At 34.8% G+C, this 23,704-nt stretch overlaps 1 protein-coding gene and 1 long non-coding RNA gene across 4 annotated transcripts in view; one reads left to right on the top strand and one right to left on the bottom strand.

The window, feature by feature from the left end:
* The window catches only part of LOC136030476 (PAS domain-containing protein cky-1-like), a 134,514-nt gene that overhangs the window by 77,328 nt on the left and 33,482 nt on the right, over positions 1 to 23,704 (bottom strand). For all 3 annotated transcript variants that reach the window (XM_065709488.1, XM_065709489.1, XM_065709487.1), the window contains one exon: positions 5,929 to 6,175. In XM_065709488.1, the coding sequence (XP_065565560.1) occupies positions 5,929 to 6,174 (246 nt within the window). In that variant the 5' untranslated portion in view covers position 6,175. The remainder of the gene's footprint in view (positions 1 to 5,928; positions 6,176 to 23,704) is intronic.
* Positions 1,572 to 15,608, top strand: LOC136030477 (uncharacterized). The gene is made up of 2 exons (XR_010618288.1): positions 1,572 to 1,611; positions 15,217 to 15,608. It is a non-coding gene; the product is annotated as an uncharacterized LOC136030477 (long non-coding RNA).

The raw sequence follows: 23,704 nt of genomic DNA, 5'->3' as shown, positions 1-23,704 counted from the left end.
AATTTTTATATTTTTTTTCCGAAATGACATTTTGAATCCGGTTTTTTAAATTTTGGTTACTATGGTCTGTAGTTTACTCTGTACTAGATTCCATCTATTATTGCAACCATGGTTCCTGTGCTATTCGAGAAGGTTTAATTTAGTAAATAGATCAGAGCATAAATATTATACAGTATAGAAAGTTTGGTTCAGAAATGGGACAGGTCAGAGCATACACATTATGTAGTATGGAAAGTTTGGGTCGGAAATCGGTCAGAGCAGCGCGTGGTTTGGGAAGCTTCTCAAAACGTCATACAGGCTCCTTCAATTCCAGCTACAACAGATCTATATATATAAAAATAAGTTGTATGTGTGTTATGTCTGTCGAGTGACGTCATGTTTGTGTGTCGACTGACGTCATGTTTGTCGACTGACGTCATGTTTGTCAACTGATGAAATTACAGACCGGGACACCGGGACACAAATTAAGTAGTTAAAAACATATATATATATATATATATATATATATATATATATATATATATATATATATATATATATATATATATATATATATATATATATATATATATATATATATATATATATATATATATATATATATATATATATATATATATATATATATATATATATATATATGTATATATATATATATATATATATATATATACATACATATACATATATATATATGTATATATATATATATATATATATATATATATATATATATATATATATATATATATATATATATATATATATATATCTATTCACAGGTGGGACACAGGGACACAACTACAATGGCGCGTAACTAATATGGCGCGTAACGACTTACACGCACGGGGGGGCTTGGGGGGGGGGGGGCGAAGCGCCCCCACCAACTAGGTGTCAACAGCTAGTATCCTATATTCTCATCGCATTGCGCTAAAAATTTCTCATATATATATATATATATATATATATATATATATATATATATATATATATATATATATATATATATATATATATATATATATATATATATATATATATATATATATATATATATATATATATATATATATATATATATATATATATATATATATATATATATATATATATATATATATATATATATATATATATATATATATATATATATATATATATATATATATATATATATATATATATACATATACATATATATATATATATATATATATATATATATATATATATATATATATATATATATATATATATATATATATATATATATATATATATATATATATATATATATATATATATATATATATATATATATATATATATATTCACAGGTGGGACACAGGGACACAACTACAATGGCGCGTAACTAATATGGCGCGTAACGACTTACGCGCACGGGGGGGCTTGGGGGGGGGGTGCGAAGCGCCCCCACCAACTAGGTGTCAACAGCTAGTATCCTATATTCTCATCGCATTGCGCTAAAAATTTCTCATTACGCACGCGCGAAGGAGGAGTCAAGACGAAAGGTTTGACTTTCGTCATGACTGACTGTCGTAGTTAGTCATGTCGAGTGACGAAAGGATATATGGCATGACTGACAAAAAGGTGTGTGACTGTTGAGTCCCAAAAATCTTGCATGGAGAGTATAGCAATTTTCAATACTGTGTAATATTTATGTAGTTGAATAGGTTGCAAACTCACGAAAATGTCAAAGATCAAGCTCTCTTATTAATGTATTGATTATAACATATTTTTATGGTAAGATTTTATTATGTCTTCGAAATATTCTTTGCTTGAATACTGACGCATTTTAGGATCATATTTCTAGTTGCGCAAATACCAATTAAGTACAAAACAATTACTTGTGAAGTTTGCACTCGTTTCTTTATGACAACATACAAATAAAAACTGGATTCCTGTATTTTACTTTTTTGACATTATGAAAATAAAGGACTCTTAATTTCATTTCTCTTTTATCATTAAAAATAGGTTAATAGCTTATAATTAACGGCATTTGTACAGTTACACTATTTAGAGAAAACCTGTGTTTTAAACTATCTGTAATGCAATACTATGAAAAATGGATATAAGAAAATTTTCAATTCACAATTACTTCATTTTCTTTTTACAAAGATACAAAGAAAGTATTTCTTCAAAATCTAGAGGGATTTTTTTTCCAATGATAATAACAAAACACATATTTTTCAAAATTATACTCACCTGCTCCACCCCAATTCCTAATTGGCACCCCTCTTCTGCAGAATAGCTTCTACAGGAAAGTAGTGTGAGAACACTATCAGACAATTGTGCCGGTCATGAAAGGTAAATTGTGTTTCCGATGCAGAATATTGTGTTGAATCCGAAAAACCGATCAGGAATTTTCTGCAAGTTGAGTTCACGTGCGATTGTTCATTATTTGGTCCAACGTAAGCTGGTTGTTAGATTTAATTTCTGCCTAGACTGAATTACAATATTTATTTATATCTTTTATAGCCCTTATGAATTTTTTGCATTATTTTCTCGCCTTAAACACACACGCACAAACAAAAAAAAAACCTGTGAGAATCATGATGTGGTACTATCTTCTAGAAAACACCTGATAATATTTCAAAATGTACAATAGAAGTTTGCGATAGGAACAATTCATGAGAAATAAGAATTGCATTTTACAAAAAAAGCCGACATATACAAATTTTCCTAATATACAGACCAGGGATAATAGTAACCGTAACTCCAGAAAAAGTAGTTTTTATAACGAGGGAAGTAGGTAACTGAATATTTATCCGAATCGTCTAATAATCTACGTTAAAGGACTATGGATGGTTGCATGCTTGGCCACCCTTCTCCGAAAAACTAGGAAATTTCATATTTGTCGACACTAACTTTAGGAGTCTCAATCATGCCGCATTTCTATCAAGACTGCGCTCCTGTTTGGGGAGTTCAATCTAAATTATGCAAACTTCTTCGTGCAAATAGGTTTATGCGGTACCTCAAAATTAATCCCTTTTACATATTCAAAATAAGTACAAATAATTAATTTTGCTGTTGCATATATTTTAATTAGATTTTTATTTTTCAAAGTTTAAATTTATACTGACAATTGGCATTTCTTCATGTACAATTTGTTGCTAAGAACTGATTCACTGCTATTTACGTGTGAGGGAGGCTAATTCTTCAGTCAACCCCTGCCTTTTACACCCGCTATGTTTTACAAATTCATATAACAATACTTCAAGAATGATGGTCCTCCCTAAGAAGGTGTACCACTCCAAATATTACTCAAATAACAAAAATGAAATAAAGAATCTTCATTTCCATGGTGTTCAAGGTAAGCTCCTCGGATAATTATTTTTCATAGGGATGTCTCCCACGGACCCTGGAAGGGCGGTATAAGAAAATAAACTCCAGGATACAAGAAGACTTTCATTAAATTATGTATTCAAAAGATGAAATATTTGATTTTAATTTGGGTAGGGAAAGCTCTTGGTAACGCTTGCCTTCCCCTCCCCAAACTCCTGAGAAACATTCTGGCAGTGGCAATGATGCACCGTCTCCCCTCTTTGGCTGATAAGTGCATGAATATAATCTTTGATCTACACACAAAAAAAATCTGTAATAAGAGAGGAACCACTACCCTGCAACATACATATTAGAGAGATCAGTCCAAAATTATCCTGAGAATGAAGCAAGAATAGACATCTGCCACTTTCCCTCAATATATATATATATATATATATATATATATATATATATATATATATATATATATATATATATATATATATATATATATATATATATATATATATATATATATATATATATATATATATATATATATATATATATATATATATATATATATATATATATATATATATATATATATATATATATATAGCAACCAAAACTCTAAAAAGGCGAAATTTTGACACCAATAGATACACCAAAAGAATTAGTTTATTATGCTAATTTCAAATATATAAGTTTAATTAAGTTTAGCGTTACCCATCAATAGCTACGAGCCTGAAAAAATTACCTGATTTTCAACAGAGGGGGAAAACAGCCCATAAAGGTAAAATGATCTTAATGAAAATCGCACCGTTAGGTTCAGCGTATCGGAAAACCCTATTGCAAAGGTTTCAAGCTCCTATGTGCCTTAAGATGGAATTTTGTGTTTATTGCCAGAAGAGAGATCAGGGATGCCTGTTTATTTGTTTGTTGTTTTGTTTTTTGTTTCCCCCAGGGGTGATTGAACTGATCCAGTGGGCTTGGAAAAATGGGAGAGGATTCATTCGAACCAAAGTTAAAAGTTCTAGTGCCCTTTTTGAGTGACCAAAAATATTGGAGGGCAAATAGGGCCCCTCCCATTTCAATTTTTCCCGAAATCATCCGATCAGAATTTTGAAGTAGCTATTTTGTTGAGCATAGTTGAAAAACCCAATAATTATGTCTTTGGAGATAGCATGACAATCCAATGCCCCAGGGGAAATGTCTTCAACTTATAAAATTTGCCATTTGTTCACGTATAGTAGTTATTATTGGGAAGCAGGCATACATTTTCCGGGTGAGGAGGGGATAACGAACTTCGGAATTTTGTGTTTTTTTTTACCAGAAGATAGATCACGGGTGCGTCTTTATTTATTTGTTGTTTCCCCCCAGGGGTGATAGTACCAACCCAGTGGGCTTAGAACAACGTGAGAGGGCTCATTCAAAAGAAATTAAAAGTTCTAGTACCTTTCTTAGGCGACCAAAAATATTGGACGGCAATAAGGCCCCCTTATATATCTCTATTTTCCCAAAATCGTCCGATCAAATTCTTGAGATAGCTATTTTGTTCAGCATAGTTGAAAGGTCCGATAACTATGTCTTTGGAGATAGCATGGGGGGATTTTGCACGGGGAGAATTTTCCGTGGAGAGGAAAGTTCCCACGGGTGAATTTTCTTTTTATGTCTTGCTTTCTCTCTACCCACTCAATTTTATGTGTGGAGATGTTAAGGGTAATTGTACGGGGTAAATTTTCATCAGGACCTAACTGTCCAGGGGATTTTTCCGTGGAGGTGGCGCCAAATTTTCTGGAGACATTTAAAAAACGATCATAAATTATTTTCAACAGCATATAAATTATTACGTATATGAGGGGGTTCTTCCCACTCCTCAATACCTCGCTCTTCGCGCTAACTGTTAAATTCTGTCCCAATTCTTTAAAAACGACTCCTGAAACACAAGGGCTGTTTAATTAGAATAATAAGAAGCTTTTTAAAAGTACCGAAAAAACTTTAGCATGAAGTATATGAGGGGGCTTCCCCTCATATATTTTAATAATTTATGTTTGTCTTAAGTTTTAATGTTGCTCCTTACTTTCAGTTGAAAAAAATTGTTTTTTTATATTTAATATCCATTCGAATCGCCCTTCTATCAATTGTCTAGGCGCATTGTTTTGATACGATCATCCACGGAGAATAAATAAATAAACACACATACGGGGTCATTCTTCTTGGAATAAAGACAAAATTTCACATTTTTTCCCAGAAATAGAAAAAAGAAAGAAAAGGAACATAAAATGAAATTCAGAAAAATCGCACTACGAGCAACCAAAATACTAAAAATAGGAGGTTGATAACAATATACGCATCAAAGGATTTAGATTAAGTATTTTCCTAACTTTCCAGAAACTCTAAATTCACTTTTCCTAAATTCACTCCTTTTCCTAAATCAGAGAGTTTCTGGAAAGTTAGGAAAATACTTAATCTAAATCCTTTGATGCGTATATTGTTATCAACCTCCTATTTTTAGTATTTTGGTTGCTCGTAGTGCGATTTTTCTGAATTTCATTTTATGTTCCTTTTCTTTCTTTCTTCTTAGTAAACGTTGGTATTTGTTGTAATGTTGGTAGTTGTTTTTACGATTATCTTACTTACTTTGGTAAAACCGACTTGCGGAACTGCACTTTGCAACCTTTCTAGTATATCGTCTCTAAAAACCTGGTGAAAATAATTGGATTTTCGGATGTAGACACAGACCAAAGCCATTAGTTGAAGCTGGGATAATCGTTGTCGTGTCGATGCTTGTAGAGGAAGTAAGTCACGGAGATTTGAAATCTCCGTGTTAATGAGATCTCTTCTTAATTTGCTGGCACCTTTCGTTGACTTCCCACCATCAACCATTCTAGAAAAAAGGAAAATGCTTGATAAAAACGGCAAAGATTTCTATTGAAATAGCTTAAGAAAGCTATAGTATATTAAGTGGCAGGGACGCATACTGGGCTATGTGGCAATTGCCCCCTTATATTTTGAAAATTACCTTTTTCTTTATTTTCATTGAAAAAAAATTGCCACCCCTGCGATTTTATAAAGGTATTCCCCCCGTCCAATATTTTTATAATCTGATATGGCACCACTGTAAACGGTTTCGCCTTTCACATTCAGTGTTTTCCCCCTGTGAGCAGCATCACTTTCCTATACATCACTAATAAAAAGTCCTCTTTAATTCTATTGGTTTGTTTATATGATTTATTTTCATGAGCCAATAACATTATCCTTATTTCTGGGGAGAAAAATAGCCCCGCAAGCCAGGGTAACTTATGGTAAGGGACAACTCCATAATGACAAGGAAATCAATTTCGGGAGAGGAGTAACTCCACAGTAAAAAGATTGACAAGTTTTTTGAGTCTCGGAATTTCTACAAGTAAGCTTTTTATTACTCTGTGAATAGACTTTACATTACAGATTTAAACTTTAAGTTGTACTAAGTTAAAAAGAATTATTTATCGGATGACCTGATGAGAGTTGTTTTCCCTGTTTACATGCGAATGTTGTAGTTTGAAGCACCATTTTGGAATATGTATCACATTTAAGCTTTTTGTAGTCAATCTACGACAGAAGGAGTTTAAAAATTACTCACAAGTTGAAAAGACATAGACTACCGACTCCGGATAAAAAAGTAATACCATTCTAATAAAAAAGCTACTTAGAAACTAAATTAAAATTCGACGGAACATTGCTATTTGAACAATATGTTGAAACAATCACTCAGGAAGCTTGTGTAAAATTATGAAAATCTGACTTTGCCTTATCCTAATTCATTTACAAGAAGAATAGGGGAGACCCTACATCCCATTCCTTCACCGAAGGACATATTTCAAGAGACTCCGCCTTCTTCTAATTTCGCGCCAATGGCCATCATGAACTTGTTAACGGGCACTATGATGAACAAGAAAGATAGGGAGATGTTTATACTTTGATTTATTTGCACTATTTATTTTTATTATTACCCGTAAATAAGGATCCTCATTACTGTTATTTGCCACTTAAGATAAGCCATTATACTAAGTAAGACTGGGCTTTAAGACAATGTTTGTTGTAGCATAATAGAAAACCACCTAATACTTGAGTTAATTTATTATGGTCTGGTTTTATACGCTATAAGGGGGAAAGATACTATTAGTTTTATAGTTGTATACTTGTTTTCTTCCTATTTATATCCAATCGCAAAATCTGAAACTCTGAAACAGTAACAAAACCTGCACAATAAAAGATTATTTTTATTAGAGGCTACCTGTTATTTGTCAATTAAGATAAGCCAGTATACGAAATAAGACGGGGCTTTAAGACAATGTATATTAGAGTATAACAGAAAATCACCTAATACTTGAGTCAATTTATTTTGATCCGATTTTATATGCTATGTGGGGGAAAGAGACTATCAGTTTTATAGTTGTGTACTTGTTTTCTTCCTATTTTTATCCAATCGCAAAATCTGAAACTGTGAAACAGTAACAAAACCTGCTCAATAAAAGATTATTTTTATTAGACACTACCTGCAATAAATAAAGACAAAGACGTGTTTTTCTTGAAACTAAGCTAAGCATGAAAAAACAAGACATTTTTATTTATTTCACCGCAAGCCATAGCGTAAAAATTTAAATAAGTCATTCTGCGGTTTCTTTTCAGCTCTTACGTCACTGCAGTTGCAACTATTATTCTTTCAACTAGAACGAATTTCAATTGCTTGATTCGTATTCTCGTTCTATCATCATGGTGAAAAGACCCCATCATGGTTTTCCCTATTGGACCTATTTTTCACGTTTACTTTCAACCTTCGAAAGAAGTTTCTTTATATATTTAACATTGTATTTCAAATAAAATATAGACCAAAACTCACCCAAAGTTATCATTATGGTGATAAAAATTAAGCCTGGCTCTTAGTATCATGTATTTATATAGAAGTATCAGTATGCACGTCATTTGGCATAAAAATCTGTGGCAAAGGACTAGTAGATCTGGATTTCGCCAAAGACTTCCCTCTGATGAAAGCAAACAAGGGTAGGCTACTGGAACTTCTTAACGTAATTCAAAATCTATCGAGTCCTTTAGGACTTAAGAGCTAAAAAAAAAAATCATGGCAGGAATAGACTCAGCACCAGACTTAAAGTGTGGAGATACAGCAATATCGGGGGCTGGGGAGCATATTTACCTTGGAAGTACAATGTAACTCGCGCGATCAAGAGAAAAATAGCTTTACGCTAGGGCTGGATAAGTCAGTCTAACTTTTAATCGACCAAAGCCATTTTGGTGATCAGAGAAGTATTCTATGATGCTTAAAATGGGCTGTTCAACACTGTTGGCTTTTTTGCCCTCCTATAGCTTAAAATGCTGGAATCCAAACCAACATCAGGAAAGAAGGTTCCTTACTTTCAAGAATAGCAGTGTTTACATGATATTAAATATTAACTCGACACATCATGTTATTTAACTGACAGTTTGCCTTATACAACACCTGCCCCTGCTTGCAGATTTCATACTCCAACAAAGATGACACCACTTCATACATGTCTTCAATAAGGCGGGAAATTGACTCTGAGGATCGGTGCTGCAGTGGCTGTCAGAAGAAAGTTAAAGAGGAAGACCAATAAATGTGACTCGTCTTACCTACCGACGGGACCTGAAACACATCCACGGCAGTGCCACTAAAGTGGGAAGACGTCTGAGCAGCTCACTTTTGAGAATAACTGTGTTCACAAGATATTAGACCTTAACCGGAGAAAATACGTTATTAACCAAGCAGTTTGCTCAATACTACACCTGCCTCTATTAACAGATATCGTGCTCCAATGAAGGTGGTACCACATAAGCATGTCTTCCATACCGCGGAAGATAGACTCTGAGGAACAGTGCTGCAGTGGCAGCAAAATGAAGCTGGATGAAGAGAAAGAACGAAAAATATGCCTCATCGTACATAGCAGCAGGACCTGAAACACGTCCACGACAATGTAACTACAGTGGGAAGACGTCTGAGCAGCAGCACATATGAAATAATCCTGGCAACTCTTCCTGGATACTCTGGACGACACAGAAGGAATCAAACAGTTCGTGGTAACGAACTGTAGTAAGGAGCGACCCGGCTCAATAGTAACCAAAACTCTAAAAAATGGAATTTTGATACCAATAGCTACATCAAAAGAATCGCATTTTAATGGTGATTTTAAATATATAAGTTTATCAAGTTTAGTCTTATCCATCAAAAGTTACGAGCCTGAGAAAATTTGCATTTTTTAGAAAATAGAGGGAAAACCCCCTAAAAGTCATAGAATCTTAACGAAAATCACACCATCAGATTCAGCGTATCAGAGAACCCTACTGTAGAAGTTTCAAGCTCCTATCTACAAAAATGTGGAATTTTGTTTTTTTTTGCCAGAAGGCAGATCACGGATGCGTGTTTATTTGTTTTTTTTCCAGGGGTGATCGTATCGACCCAGTTGTCCTAGAATGTTGCGAGAGGGATCATTCAAACGGAAATGAGAAGTTCTAGTGCCCTTTTTAAGTGACCAAAAAAATTGGAGGGCACCTAGGCCCCTTCCCACGGTAATTATTTTCCCAAAGTCAATGGATCAAAATTCTGAGATTGCCATTTTATTCAGCGTAGTCGAAAAACCTTATAACTATGTCTTTGGGGACGACTTTCTCCCCCACAGTTCCCGTGGGAGGGCAACAAATTACAAACTTTGACCAGTGCTTACATATAGTAATGGTTATTGGGAAGTGTGCAGGCGTTTTCAGGAGGATTTTTTTTTGGTTGGGGGAGGGGTTGAGAAGAGGGGGATACGCTGGGGGAACTTTCAATCGAGAATTTGTCATGGGAGAAGAAAATTTCCATGAAGGGAGTGCATGATTTACTAGCATTATTTAAAAAAAAAAACAATAAAAAAAATGAATATGAAAAAGTTTTTTCAGCTGGAAGTAAGGAACAGCATTAAAACTTAAAACAAACAGAAATTATTACACATACGAGCGGCTCACCACCTCCTAATACCTCGCTCTTTACGCTAAAGTATTTTTAGTAATTTCAACTATTTATTCTACGGCTTTTGTGATTCAGGGGTCAATCTTAATGAATTGGGACAAAATTTAAGCTTTAGTGTAAAGAGCGAGGTACTGACGAGGGGGCAAGCCCCCTCATATATGTAATAAAAACATGAGAACACAAAAGTTCTTTATGTAAGCTAATTTATAAGTTACGTAAATCTTTTACTAATAAAAAGATTCGTAAAAAATTAAAAGTTCTAGTTGCCTTTTTAATTAACCAAAAAATCGGAGGGCAACTGGGCTTCCTCCCCCGCTCTTTTTTTCTCAAAATCATTCGATCAAAATTATGAGAAAGCCATTTAGCCAAAGAAAAAAATATGCAATTCGTTTTAATTATTCCTCTGCGGAGAGCCAAAATCAAAACATGCATTGATTCAAAAACGTTCAGAAATTAAATAAAAAAAAACAAGTTTTTTTTAACTGAAAGTAAGGAGCGACATTAAAACTTAAAACGAACAGAAATTACTTCGTATATGTAAGGGGCTGCTTCCTCATCAACACCCCGCTCTTTACGCAAAATTTTTTTACTGTTTTAAAAAGAAAAATTGAGAGAAAGAGTCAAACTTTAGCGTAAAGAGCGGGGCGTTGATGAGGAAGCAGCCCCTTTCATATACGAAGTAATCAGCATGTATCAGCATGGTATGATCAGGGTGTTATGAATCAGCTGCAACGTCACTAATTGGTGTTTATTGAATCTCAAGATGCTGCCGAAACAAGCCTAGCTCTTGTTCACTACATCAAGGTACTTACTGGATTCTGTTCTAATCGTTAAGTAACACGGCTTTTCCAGCCTTTTGAATCTCTGCAATAATAGCAGTGGGTTAACTCTTTACATGAACATTCCTTCCGAGTAAGAAACTAATACTTTGTCATGTCTAGCTTTTATTTTTAAGACAGAATTCGTGTAACTTTTCCTGCCATTATGGTTTTTGACTATGCGGAACAAAATGGCTATCTCAAAATTTTGATCTGTTGACTTTGGAGAAAAAATGAGCGTGGGAGGGGCCCTAGGTGCCCTCAAATTTTTTGGTCACTTAAAAAGGGCACTAGAACTTTTCATTTCCGTTAGAATGAACCCTCTTGCGACATTCTAGGACCACTTGGTCGATACGATGACCCCTGGGGAAAAGAAAAAAAAAACAACAAAAAAACAAACAAATAAACACGCACCCGTGATTTGTCTTCTGGCAAAAAATACGAAATTCGACATTTTTGTAGATAGGAGCTTGAAAATATTGCCATAGGGTTCTCTGATACGCCGAATGCGATGGTGTGATTTTCGTTTAGATTCTGTGACCTTTTAGGAGGTGTTTTTCCCTATTTTCTAAAATAAGGCAAATTTTTTCTGGCTCTAACTTTTGATGACAAAGACTAAATTTGATGAAACTTATATTTTTAAAATCAGCATGAAAATCTGATTCTTTTGATGTATATTTTAGCATCAAAATTCCGTTTTTTAGAGTTTCGTTTACTATTGAGCCGGGTCGCTCAATTTTATTTAATTTTTCAGTCTTATTTCTGCCCTTTCCTATATATAGCCCAAGGCTACCTGCAACAATATGCAGATTTTTGGGGTTTGTCACTATTTTGTGGACTTGTTTGTCTTGAATAAGACAGTTTGATATACTAATTAGAGCCAACTTAAAAAAAATATGGATTTTGTGTATAGTCTAGGGTGATGTGTGGTAACATAGGAGGGCTGGGATACAATTGTGATGGCAGCAACTAGCCTACTATATTTAAAAAGAGAACTGTGTACATGTTCTAATGATTTTTCTTTTTAACCTTGAATTATAATGTTTTAGATGATAAGTGGTTAATAATTTTCATAATTTTGATAAGTGGTTGTCAAAGGGGAACCAAAATTTCAAGAACAGGTCCAAAGCCCAAACTAAACACCAAACAGTCTTTTAAAGACTATGTCTCTATCCCCTCTTTCAAGGGACATTGACCCTTTATAACCTTAGATGAACTTTGTGATATGAAAGTTAGACTTTCATGAATGGATCTATTGCAGGAATTTCTTTAAACCCTACCTTAAATTCTATTTGTCATCAAGGTGAGACAGCCACCTATAATGACTTGCTAGAGTTGCCAAGTCAACCTCTGTTGATGGTTGTGTTCCAGTCAACATTTGTCCAATCCATGTCAGGAGTCATCCAGGATGACTGATTAAACTGTCTTGTTTGTCATCCTGTTTCACTGTAGAACTGTTCTAATAGAGAAAAAGTGTTACTGTTTTCTTCTTAGGATCAGGAGGGCTGAAGTCTTTGTTATGACCTATAGTATGATCTGAGAGAGGAAAAATAAATGAATTTTTTATTATCCTAGATCTAGCAGCTATCAGGCCATAAATTCCTTGACTCTTGTTTGGTGATTTGGAAAGTTGATCTGTTGGGTTTGTAGGTGAGGGTTGTATGGAGTGTGTTGCATGCTAGAGATAAGTCTTGTAGTCCTTTCCTGGACACTCTCTGGGGTCTTAACATCCATTTTGTACTGCATTGATATTATCACCATACCAAACTCAAGTGAGGACAGACAAGGGTTTTATACAATTTCTATATCACATATGGTTTTCTTATAATGAAAATATGCTTAATGAGTTTAAGGGATTGGTTTGTTGTAGCTGCTTGGGCTCATTTGATGTTGTAAAATTTCAGCTCATTATCAATTATAATTTCAAGGTCCCTCACTTCAGTTACAGTTTCAGACTGATCACCTCTAATTACCTAAAATCACAATGGCCTGCAAAATAAGGTGGTGGTGACATTATGTAGATTACTTCCTAGGGGTTATGTGACAACTATAGGTGGCATTTGGTTCCCAATTCAGCTTCCAGATAACATTGACCCAGTTGTGTCAACCTATTCCACAATGGAACTATTATATAAGAGACAATGCTACAGCATTGCCTAAAGTAAAGGCCATAACGCTCCAATGTTTCTTGTTTATTTCTCAGAGATACTTCATATGTAAAGGATGTGAAAGGGGTTCATTTGGTTGGAAATGGGATGTTCTCTTTTTAATTGTCAAAAGTACCCAAAGGCATCTACACCCCCCACACACACACACCCTCTTCCCCAAGTGTATCTGATCAAAACTTTTATGGTTGTATAAACTTGAAATAGTTCAAACATCTGAAAACAAAACTCTGGGGTCAATACAACCTGGGGAATAAGTGTTATAAGTTATGTCCCAGCGGTTTTCATGTCAGAATATTAGGTTTTTATGTCAGGGATGGTTGTTTAAACTTTGGAGGTGAATCAAATGATTCTAGTTGAAATTAAAATTAGAAATTGTAAGCTCTAGTTCGCTTGTTAAACAACAAAAGTATCCAAAGGCATCTACATCCCCCCCCCCACACAAACAGGGGTCGCTAAGTTTTAATGTCGCTCCTTACTTTCAGTTAAAAAAAAACTTATTTTTTTATTTAATTAAATCTAAGGTCTGGTTATTACAGCCCTACGGATTAAAGGAACAACGAAGAATTAAAACTTTGAAAAAGTGAAGATATGAATGCTAATTTCCATTTAAAATTGGCAGCTTTCTCTCTCGTTTTTTGCAGCAATATATAGGCCCAAGCTACGCCAATGCCTCTAAATTTTTGGAAAATGGTAGTATCGAGAATAGTGCTACTATATTAAATTACATAAAATACTTTTAATTAATTATCATTAATTATCATATTACAACTTGTTGATTATCAAGTATTGTTTTATAGATTTTCCCACCAAGCTTATAATCGTAAAGGAAAGGACATAATCCTTGCACAAATTGGATTATTGTAACGCAAGTAACCCCTTCTGGACACAGCATGTTTGCCATTTTATTTTCAGAATTACAGCAAAAAAATCGACGTATTTTTTCACTTGCCCAACATTGCTTTCCAATCCCTCTGGAAACGGAATCTTCACTTTGAATCCTTATACCATTTTGCAATTAAAGTTATATAGGTTAAAATAAAACTGACACTCCACTTGAAGCTGTACTAAATCTGAAATATACACAACTTAATTGGACAACATAAAAAAAGATGTAGTATCAGAGAACAAATCCAGAACCTCATTTTTGTATTTAAGCAAAATTTAAACTTTTAGAATGGAGTAAGAAGCAAAGAAAAACAAATGCATTAACACAAAAAAAGTTTTTCGTGCTGGCATGTCAGTGTCATAATTATGAAAAAGCTGTGGTGCATATTGTTTTATTTTTCCCGTTCTAGTGCTTTTGGAAATTTTGAAAGATGGTTAGTCAGGGTAGCTGCTACATATTTTCTAAATATATAGGCACATAGAACATTAATGCAAAAAAAGAAAATTTTGGTTTGAAACAACAACAGCTCTTTTTCAAATTCTAGTCGACAAAACGTCGGAAATAGTTAAAACTGCTTTCAACAAACGTTTATTTAAGTAAAAACACAAACCAAGAAGCTAATGTTTTGAAGTGATTTACGCTAATATTGTTATATATAAACAGCTTTCTGATTAGTAGATATTTATCCGATTAGTAAATATGTAACAAAAATGAATAGAAAATCTTTTTGAGGTGTTTTTTTACGTTTTTTTCCACCCCACCCCCCTCCGAAAAAAATCTCGGATACGACCCTGGTCAAAAGCATAAATAATGACCAACTGGCTTATTCCCATTCGATCACCAGGGATATTTTGTTTCAAATGTGTTCCGTTTATAGTTTAGTCTTTCTGTTTTAATCAGGCTTTTCTTTATTTTTCAATCTAGGCTAGTTTATTTTTGGACCTTGTTTAATTTAGCTTTATACTGTTAGAAATATGTTTTAGATTAATTTTATTTGTATTGTTTCAGTTTGCTATTATTTTTTTATTGTTCCAGAATATATGAATCACAATATCTGGCTTTTCTTTACAACACGTACTTTTTCTTACTTTACATGTCTTATCTACAACCCTGCAAACCCTGCTGGGAAAGTGTTTAAGCTTTGGACCGCCAAAGGAGCAGCCAGACCGCCAGGAGCGTCAACAGAAGATTCTGGGAATGTTCCCACCTTTCTACTCGGGAATTTTGGTTTCCATGATAACTGGCATCACGGATCAGGGTTACAGTGATAGCTCCAACCTAGTAAAGAACGAATCAAGGCCTATATTTTTTGCCCAGTAGTCGAGCTTGTCTCTCCATTTGGGCAAGTCGAAGATTTTGATGAATTTGAATTTTTGTATAAATGAATATGAATATAGTTACCAAAAATGTTAAATAAATTAGAAAAATATGGATGGAGCTCTTCCGATAGCTTTTGATTTGAACTCAGCAGATTTTGATTTAACTCACTAGACTAGAAACAAAAATCAAGTTGAAATTCTTCAAAAGGTACTGTTCTGTTATTACGACCCCACTCAAGAAGTGAATTTAGGTTAATCCTAATAAAAATAAAATAAAAATATGATGAAAATATATGTACATATATTGAATATATATCTATATTTGGAAATATATTTACACATTAATGGGGGGGGGGGGGGGTAAAATATAGCAGGTATGCGTGCAAAATGTGTCAGCTACCTATTATTGTGAAGTATGAATTGTTTTGTAACTTCATGCTGTCCAAATAATTTACCCCCCTCCCCCTAATGTGCAAATATATAGCCCAAATCATGTAAATATAATGTATCTGTCATCGGCCACTTTTTTTCGCTGAGTGTAAGCTAAATTGTCAAACAGTTCGTGGTAATGAACCGTAGTAAGGAGCGACCCGGCTCAATAGTAACCGAAAGTCTAAAAAATTTTGACACCAACAGTTACAAGAGAAGAATCAAATTTTAATGCTGATTTTTAATATACAAGTTTCATCAAGATTTGGCTTACCCATCAAAAGGTACGAGCCTGAGAAAATTTGCCTTATTTTAGAAAATAGGCGGAAACACCCCCTAAAAGCCACAGAATATTAACAAAATTACACCATCAGGTTCAGCGTATCAGAGAGCCTTTCTGTAAAATTTCAAGCTCCTATCAATAAAAATGTGGAATTTTGTATTTTTTGCCAGAAGACAGATCACGGATGCGTGTTTATTTGTTTTTTTGTTTCTTTTCCCATGGGTGATCGTATCGACCCAGTGGTCCTAGGATTTTGCAAGAGGGCTCATTCGAACGGAAATGGAAAGTTCTACTGCCCTTTTTAAGTGACCAAAAAAATTGGAGGGCACCTAGGCCCCCTCCTACGCTAATTATTTTCCCAAGACACCGGATCAAAATTCTGAGATAGTCTTTTTATTCAAAGTAGTCGAAAAACCTTATACCTATGTCTCAGGGGTGAATTACTCCCCCACAGTCCCTGTGGGAGGGGCTACAAGTTACAAACTTTGACCAGTTCTTACATATAGTAATGGTTATTTGGAACTGTACAGACGTTTTCAGGGAGATTTTTTGGTTGGGGGGGGGGGGGGGGTTGAGAAAAGGGGGATATGTTGGGGGAACTTTCCTTGGAGGAACTTACCATGGGGGAAGGAAATTTCCATGAAGGGAGCACAAGATTTTTCTAGCATTATTTAAAAAACAAACAATGAAAAAATAAATATGAAACAGTTTTTTTTTCAACTGAAAGTAAGGAGCAGAATTAAAACTTAAAACGAACAGAAACTATTACGCATATGATGGGCTCACCTTCTCCTAGTACCTCGCTCTTTGCGCTAAAGTATTTTTAGTAATTTTAACTATTTATTCTACGGCTTTTGTGATTCAGGGGTCATTCTTAAGAAATTGGGACAAAATTTAAGCTTTAGTGTAAAGAGCGAGGTACTGACGAGGGGGTGAACCCCCTCATATACGTAATGAAAACAAGAGAATACAAAAATTCGTTACGATCTTTTACCAATGAAAACACTCGTAAAAAATTAGAAGTTCTAGTTGCCTTTTTAAGTAACCAAAAAGTCGGAGGGCAACTAGGCCTACTCCCCGCTCCTTTTTTCCCAAAATCGTCCAATTAAAACTATGAGAAAGCCATTTAGCCATAAAAATAAATTAATATGCAAATTTTGTTTTAATTATTCATGTGCGGAGAACCAAAATCAAAATATGCATTAATTCAAAACGTTCAGAAATTAAATTTGAAAAAAAAAAGTTTTTTCTTAATTGAAATTAAGGAGCGATATTAAAACTTAAAACGAACAGAAATTACTCCGTATATGAAAGGGGCTGTTACCTCCTCAACGCCCCGCTCTTTACGCTAAATTTTTTTACTGTTTTAAAAAGTAGAGTTGAGAGAAAGATTCAGACTTTAGCGTAAAGAGCGGGGCGTTGAAGAGGGAACAGCCCCTTTCAAATACGGAGTAATTTTTGTTCGTTTTAAGTTTTAATATCGCTCCTTACTTTCAGTTAAATAAAAAACTTGTTATCTTTTAATTTATTCAGATGGTAAAATCAATCTCTTGCGATACAATTATACTTGGTACAGTTTATTTTAAAGCGTTGGCAACACTGGTATGCTGTAGTTAAGTATGGTTAGTGAGATTGAACAAAATAAGTAAAAAAGCTGGAACAAAATGCTTCTAAATTCCACAGGCCATAACATTATAGGAAATTATCTACAATTGAAGAAACAATTGAAGAGCGGTGGGTGGGGGGCTTCTTGTCCTCTTCACAAGCTTTGAGGAGCAGGCTGGCTAAAGTCAGCGTTATCCTCAGTACCAACTTACAATTTATGATACTTTTTATGAAATGAAAGAAAGTTTAAGACTTTTTTTCATATTGTGCGGCTTTAAACACCTATTTATGCACTAACCAAATGAAAAAGAATGGGCTTATTAAGATACTCTTTCTTTAAAAATTTTGTTTTTCGTTCGTCAGTTTTGTGTATGCAGCTATAGAGCGTCTCGGAGAACAGGCAATAAAAAATAAAAAACAGTTTAGTGTATATTCTTTTGTGAGTAGAAAAATTGCCCCCCTCCCCTAGAAAAAAGCCGTGTGAAAAAAGGCGAAACATTCTTAGTTTGAGTTTCATCAAACAACTTAGCGAAATATATTGGGTGAACGAATACATTTAAGATAAAACAATCGTTTATTATCGCTTATAAAGAAAACAAGAAATAGTGGAGTGTGGTAAATAACAAAAGAAAAAAAAATTCATAGCACATGAAATTCACATGGAACGCTAAAATATTAACACAAAAATCCTTAAATGTACAAAAAGTCTTAGTAAACATAAAGAACTAAGGGACCAAGGAAAACAAACTTAGGACATTATTAGGTCGTCAGATTTTAAGCTTTACGGTGTTGTATACACCGTTGTATACTCTTATACAGATAATTAAGCAAAGCCAATTGCATTTTGTTATGCCTATTGTTTTACTTTTTATTTTAAGTATGCAAAGTCGTGGGAAGATAAATTGTCCTTTGTTTTGAAATCTTGTTACAAACACCTACATACCATTTAATGTCTTCATCTGCATAGCCATCACTTTTGAGACAATTGCTGGTTGTCTATGGTCTAAATAAACTAATAATAGCGTCCAGTCCCTTGTCAAAGTTCAACATTTATCCCATGGATTGCATAATTTTTCTTATAAATAAACACAAATTTGTGGCTCTGACTCAAGGTTTCTACTTTTCCGTTTTTGAAAGCTTTTTCGCAGGTCAGGAATTCCCCCCTTAAATTATGTTTATTAAAACAAACCCCTAGAAATGTCCACGCCCCGTTGGAGGTATTCAAAGTCCAAATTTCATGATGTACAAAACAACGCATAGTTAACTAAGCTTTTACTTTAAATAAAGTTTGACAATATTGAGGAGTACGGAAATCACAAGTTTGGTTATAACATAAATCTTGAAGTACTTTTGCAAATGTAGAAACGGCTTTTCGAACTTGAAGCTCGTCTTTCATTAAAGCAATTATTATACTAATGACAAGTGCGAAAAATTATTAAGAATTTCTAATTTTTTTAATTTTCCCCTGGAAATCCCATACTCCTATTCAAAGAAAAGGTCCTGCGTAAGATCTAAAAATCCTTCAAAACGGGATAATATTTAACATTAGGTAGTTTATCCAATAATAAGGGTGATTCATCTTTCATGATGTGAAGCAAAACCTTCACAGGAAGCGGTTCTAGCTCATTCCCCCCACCGGAAAATCCCCCTGATAATTTCTTCTCGGAAAATTTTCTCCAAATGTAAAATTGAGTATCCAAAGCGAAGGCAACTAAAAACGAAGAAAAGTGTATACTTGTTCACCAGCTATTATGAAGGAGGGGTGGTGGGTCATTATGTAGGGAGGGAGAAAGATGCTGAGAAGAGTGCATTTTTATGTACTATCTAAATCTTCCCGAGCCTTCAGAAAAACATATGAAGAGGTATACGGGGGAGGTGTTGGAATGAGGCAAAACAAATTTCTTTCCTCATCAATTTGAAACTTATACCCTTAAGTCCTTGTGCCAAGCAGACCAATGTACCGGAAATTATTCAAAAAATTGATCTTGTTGAAACTGGTCTCTTGTTCAACAAGTGGGCTCAAAAAAGCGCCCATTTTTTTTTGATTGGCCCAAAAGTTACATAAAGCTATGAAATGTTGGGGCAAGTAGGCCCCAATGCAGAAGGAAAATTTAAAAAATTGCTTCTCATCAAAATACAACCAAAAACTAGGGCAAGGAAAGTGCAAGAATCTTTCTTCCTACTCACTTCAAATTTTAACAGATTTAGGAGTGGGATAATTCAATTGAAATTGATAGTTCTTGTGTTCTTTTTAAAGGCCAAAAGCTACTGAAGGCATCTCTCTCGGTTACTTTTCTGCTATCCGGCCCTCCTCTAGCCTATAATATCATAGAGGCCATACAACCCCATAAAATATCATAGGGATTCGAATCAAATTTGGAGATATTTGTTTCGTTTCAAAAACTTCGAAAAGTTTAATAAGTTTGCCTTCGTGGTTAATAACTGTCACATAGCCCCAACATTAAACTTTATCTTACCCTGCTACGATAGCTCCACCATCAGAAGCACGAAAAAAGACTTAAATTAAATAAAAGCGTAAAAGTAAATACTATAGGAATTGTACATCACATACTCCGCCTATATTTGGGAATATTGGTACCGAAATTCCTGCTATTCTTCATTATTTTTGTTTATCATTCCTTCTCTGTGGCTGCTCAATGTTGTATATAGGGGAGTTTCCCACGTGGGGAATTACCATTAACAACCAATATTGTACACCCAATATATGGTACCAATTAACTACCAATATCGGCAGAGTATACCAAAATTCCTGCCATTCTTCATTATTTTCGTTTATCATTCTTTCTCTGTGGCTGCTCAATTTTGTATGTAGGGAAGTTTCCCACGTGGGGAATTGCCCGGGGTAATTTTCCACGGGGGATTTTCCTTGGGGGTAGAGAATTATCCGGATGGAAAACTTTTAGTAGGGTTGGTTTTCCGGGGTTAATATTCCACGGGGAGGGGCTATTCCGTGGAAAAATTTTCCAGGGGAGGGGGAATAAGCCTAGCACCCACAGAAATATGGGCTTTTAGACTAGTCTTCCCTTTCATCTCATGATTAGGATTTATCTCATTTCTTTTATATTTTTTTCATAATTCACCTAGTATTTATTGTTATTTGCCATCTCTCCACGAAGCAATCGCTTTGTACTTGCCCTAAAAATTGACTCACTTAGCAAAAAAAGTCCATATTCAAACACATAGTCACAAAAACAAACAAAAAATATAACCCACCCCAGGAAATGTCTGCCCTGCAAAAATATTTCCTGATTGATCTGTCAAGCAGTTTGCAATAATTGACTCATTTAGAGGTAATAATGACTCCTTTAAGTCCAATCTGACGCTTCTTCCAAAAACGTTTGATTTCTGACACAGATAGCACAAGCCAGACGCATAAAAAGTACCATCTTTTGATCAAGACGTAGCATAAGATTAATATTTACAATAGTACTACAGTTGTAAACCAAATAATTTATGGTACAAGAGTATTATATATAATGGCAAATTGGCTCATATCAGTGGCAACCAACCTATAAATTATACTTGGGACGTCTAGGGTTGTATGTTAGTATGAGAGGGGACGGGCTACCGATTAGGGAATGAAGGAAGTATATGGGTTAGGCTAGGCAGCAAAAGAGACCTTATTGCCCCAATGTGTTGGGGCATTGGGGAAATCTTTTGCATTTTTTAGGGTATTGTAAAAGATTGGTCAAACTAAGAAAACATACTTATGGAGAAACTCTAAAGCTAGAGAAACTCCTGAAACTCGTACTGAACCATAGAGATTTTTTTTTATAGGTTGACGATGAATTGTTTTTTAATTAATTATGAATAGGATATCAAGTGCTATTGATTGTTAGTTTGTTTTTTATTCGCTTTGTCACATCTCTTGTGTGGATAAATTATCGTTATTATTATTATTATAGCCAGCCCGCTTTTGAATACTTGTGAAACAATTTCTTCCTAGTTTTACCGCCTGCTAGCTTTCAACCTGATTCTTTTAGATTTATTATTAACAGATTTGATTTTTGGTGTTCCACAAGGAGTTACGCGAATGCAACATCTGCTTTAGCATTTTACAGAGTGTCCTTCCGTCTGACATGGGTTCAATTCCTGATGTTGCTGGTTATTTGGTTTGTTATGGGGGTCCGTGGCGTGACTCTGTAACCTCATCTGGAGCCTACCCACCTCTAAATGGGTACCTGGAGAAATCTGAGGGAGATAAACAGGGAGGGTTTACGAAAGCGCAGGAAGGTTGCCCCTCCCCCTTGCACATCCTGGCTGAAGGACCGCGAAACGGAGATCAGCACCGCCACTAGGGACTGTAAAGTCCAGTGAACTGTTCTTTACTTTATTTTACCTCACTTTTTGTCACACTGCTGACGGTGGGATCAAATTCACATAAACTGAAAAAGAATGTGTTTTTTGTTTTGCTTCAAAAGTCTTCTTCTTGGCTTAAGTCGATATCAATGTTTTAAAGTAATGTAATGTTAAAATTTCCTTTCCATTTTTCAGCACAATTCCTAAGTATGCGTTATAAGAGGGTAATTGGAATGGTTTCATGGCTTATGGAAGTAAAGTTACGCATGTTTCGCAACCAAAAGGCTTACGTTCCTGTTATTTTACGTTTCTGTCTTAAAAAGCTTTGCTACAAGCCTTTGATACAATGCATTTTAACATCAAGTCTTAATTCACATTTATCTGCGCTAAAATATTCACTTAGAAAAAATTTTGCTGACATTTTGCTGAAAATAGTACCTTGTTTATTTCATTTTCTTATTTATATTATGGAAGGGCAGTGTGGTGTCCGCCGATACTTATATTAAGCTACCAGTTTATGTTGAAAGACCTTTTCCTTTACTCATTTTCCGACTTGACTATAAGTACTATTTATGGCACTTGGTATCTACCAAGTGACATAAAGCGACGCAAATTCTGTCGGTCGGTCTGTCGGTCCTGGTTTTGCTAGTTTAGGCACTTCCAGGTAAACTAGGACGATGAAATTTAGCAGGCGTATAAGGAACCAGACTTAATTAGAAAATTTTTGTTTCCCCGATTCGACCAACTTTGGACGGTTAAATTACGGTTAATTTTGAAAAATTAGAAAAAAATGAGGTATTTTTTAGTTACGAAGGAGTGATCGGATCATAATGAAATTTCATATTTAAAAGGACCTCGTAACTCAGATCTCTTATTTTAAGTCCCAACGTGATCCAGTATCATTGAGGGAAGGGTAGTTGGGGGGGGACCGCAAATCTTGGAAAACACTTAAAGCGGAGAGATCAAGATGAAACTTGATGGGAAGAATAAACAAAAGTCCAACATAAGTGACTGACATAACCGGACCTGATCCGCTCTCTTTGGTGGAGTTGGGGGGGGGGGGATTAGAAAAAATGAGGTATTTGTAACTTACGAAAGGGTGATCAGATCTTAATGAAATTTGATATGTAGAAGAATTTTGCGCTTTAGAGCTCTCATATTCAATCCTGACTAGATCCGGTGACATTGGGGGAGTTTGAGGGGGAAACTGGAATTCTTGGAAACATGAAAATTGAGGTATCTTTCATCTTACGAATGGGTGATCGGATCTTAATGAAAACTTGACATATATGGAAGGATCTTATGTCTGATATGCTCTATTTTCAATTCGGATCAGATCCGGGGACACAGGGAGTTGGAGGGGGGAAACAGAAATCTTGGAAACCGAAAATCTTGGAAAACACTTAGAATGGAGAGATCGGGATGAAACTTGATGGGAAGAATAAAAACAAGTTATAGATACGTGATTGACGTAACCATACTGGATCCGCTCTCTTTGGGAGAGTTAGGGGGTGGGGTTCCACGCTTTGGCTAGTTGAGTGCTTCTGGACGTGCTAGGACGATGAAA

This window comes from Artemia franciscana, chromosome 8 (genome assembly GCF_032884065.1).
Source record: "Artemia franciscana chromosome 8, ASM3288406v1, whole genome shotgun sequence".
Lineage (NCBI taxonomy): Eukaryota > Metazoa > Arthropoda > Branchiopoda > Anostraca > Artemiidae > Artemia > Artemia franciscana.
This window is presented reverse-complemented; position numbering and strand designations above follow the sequence as displayed.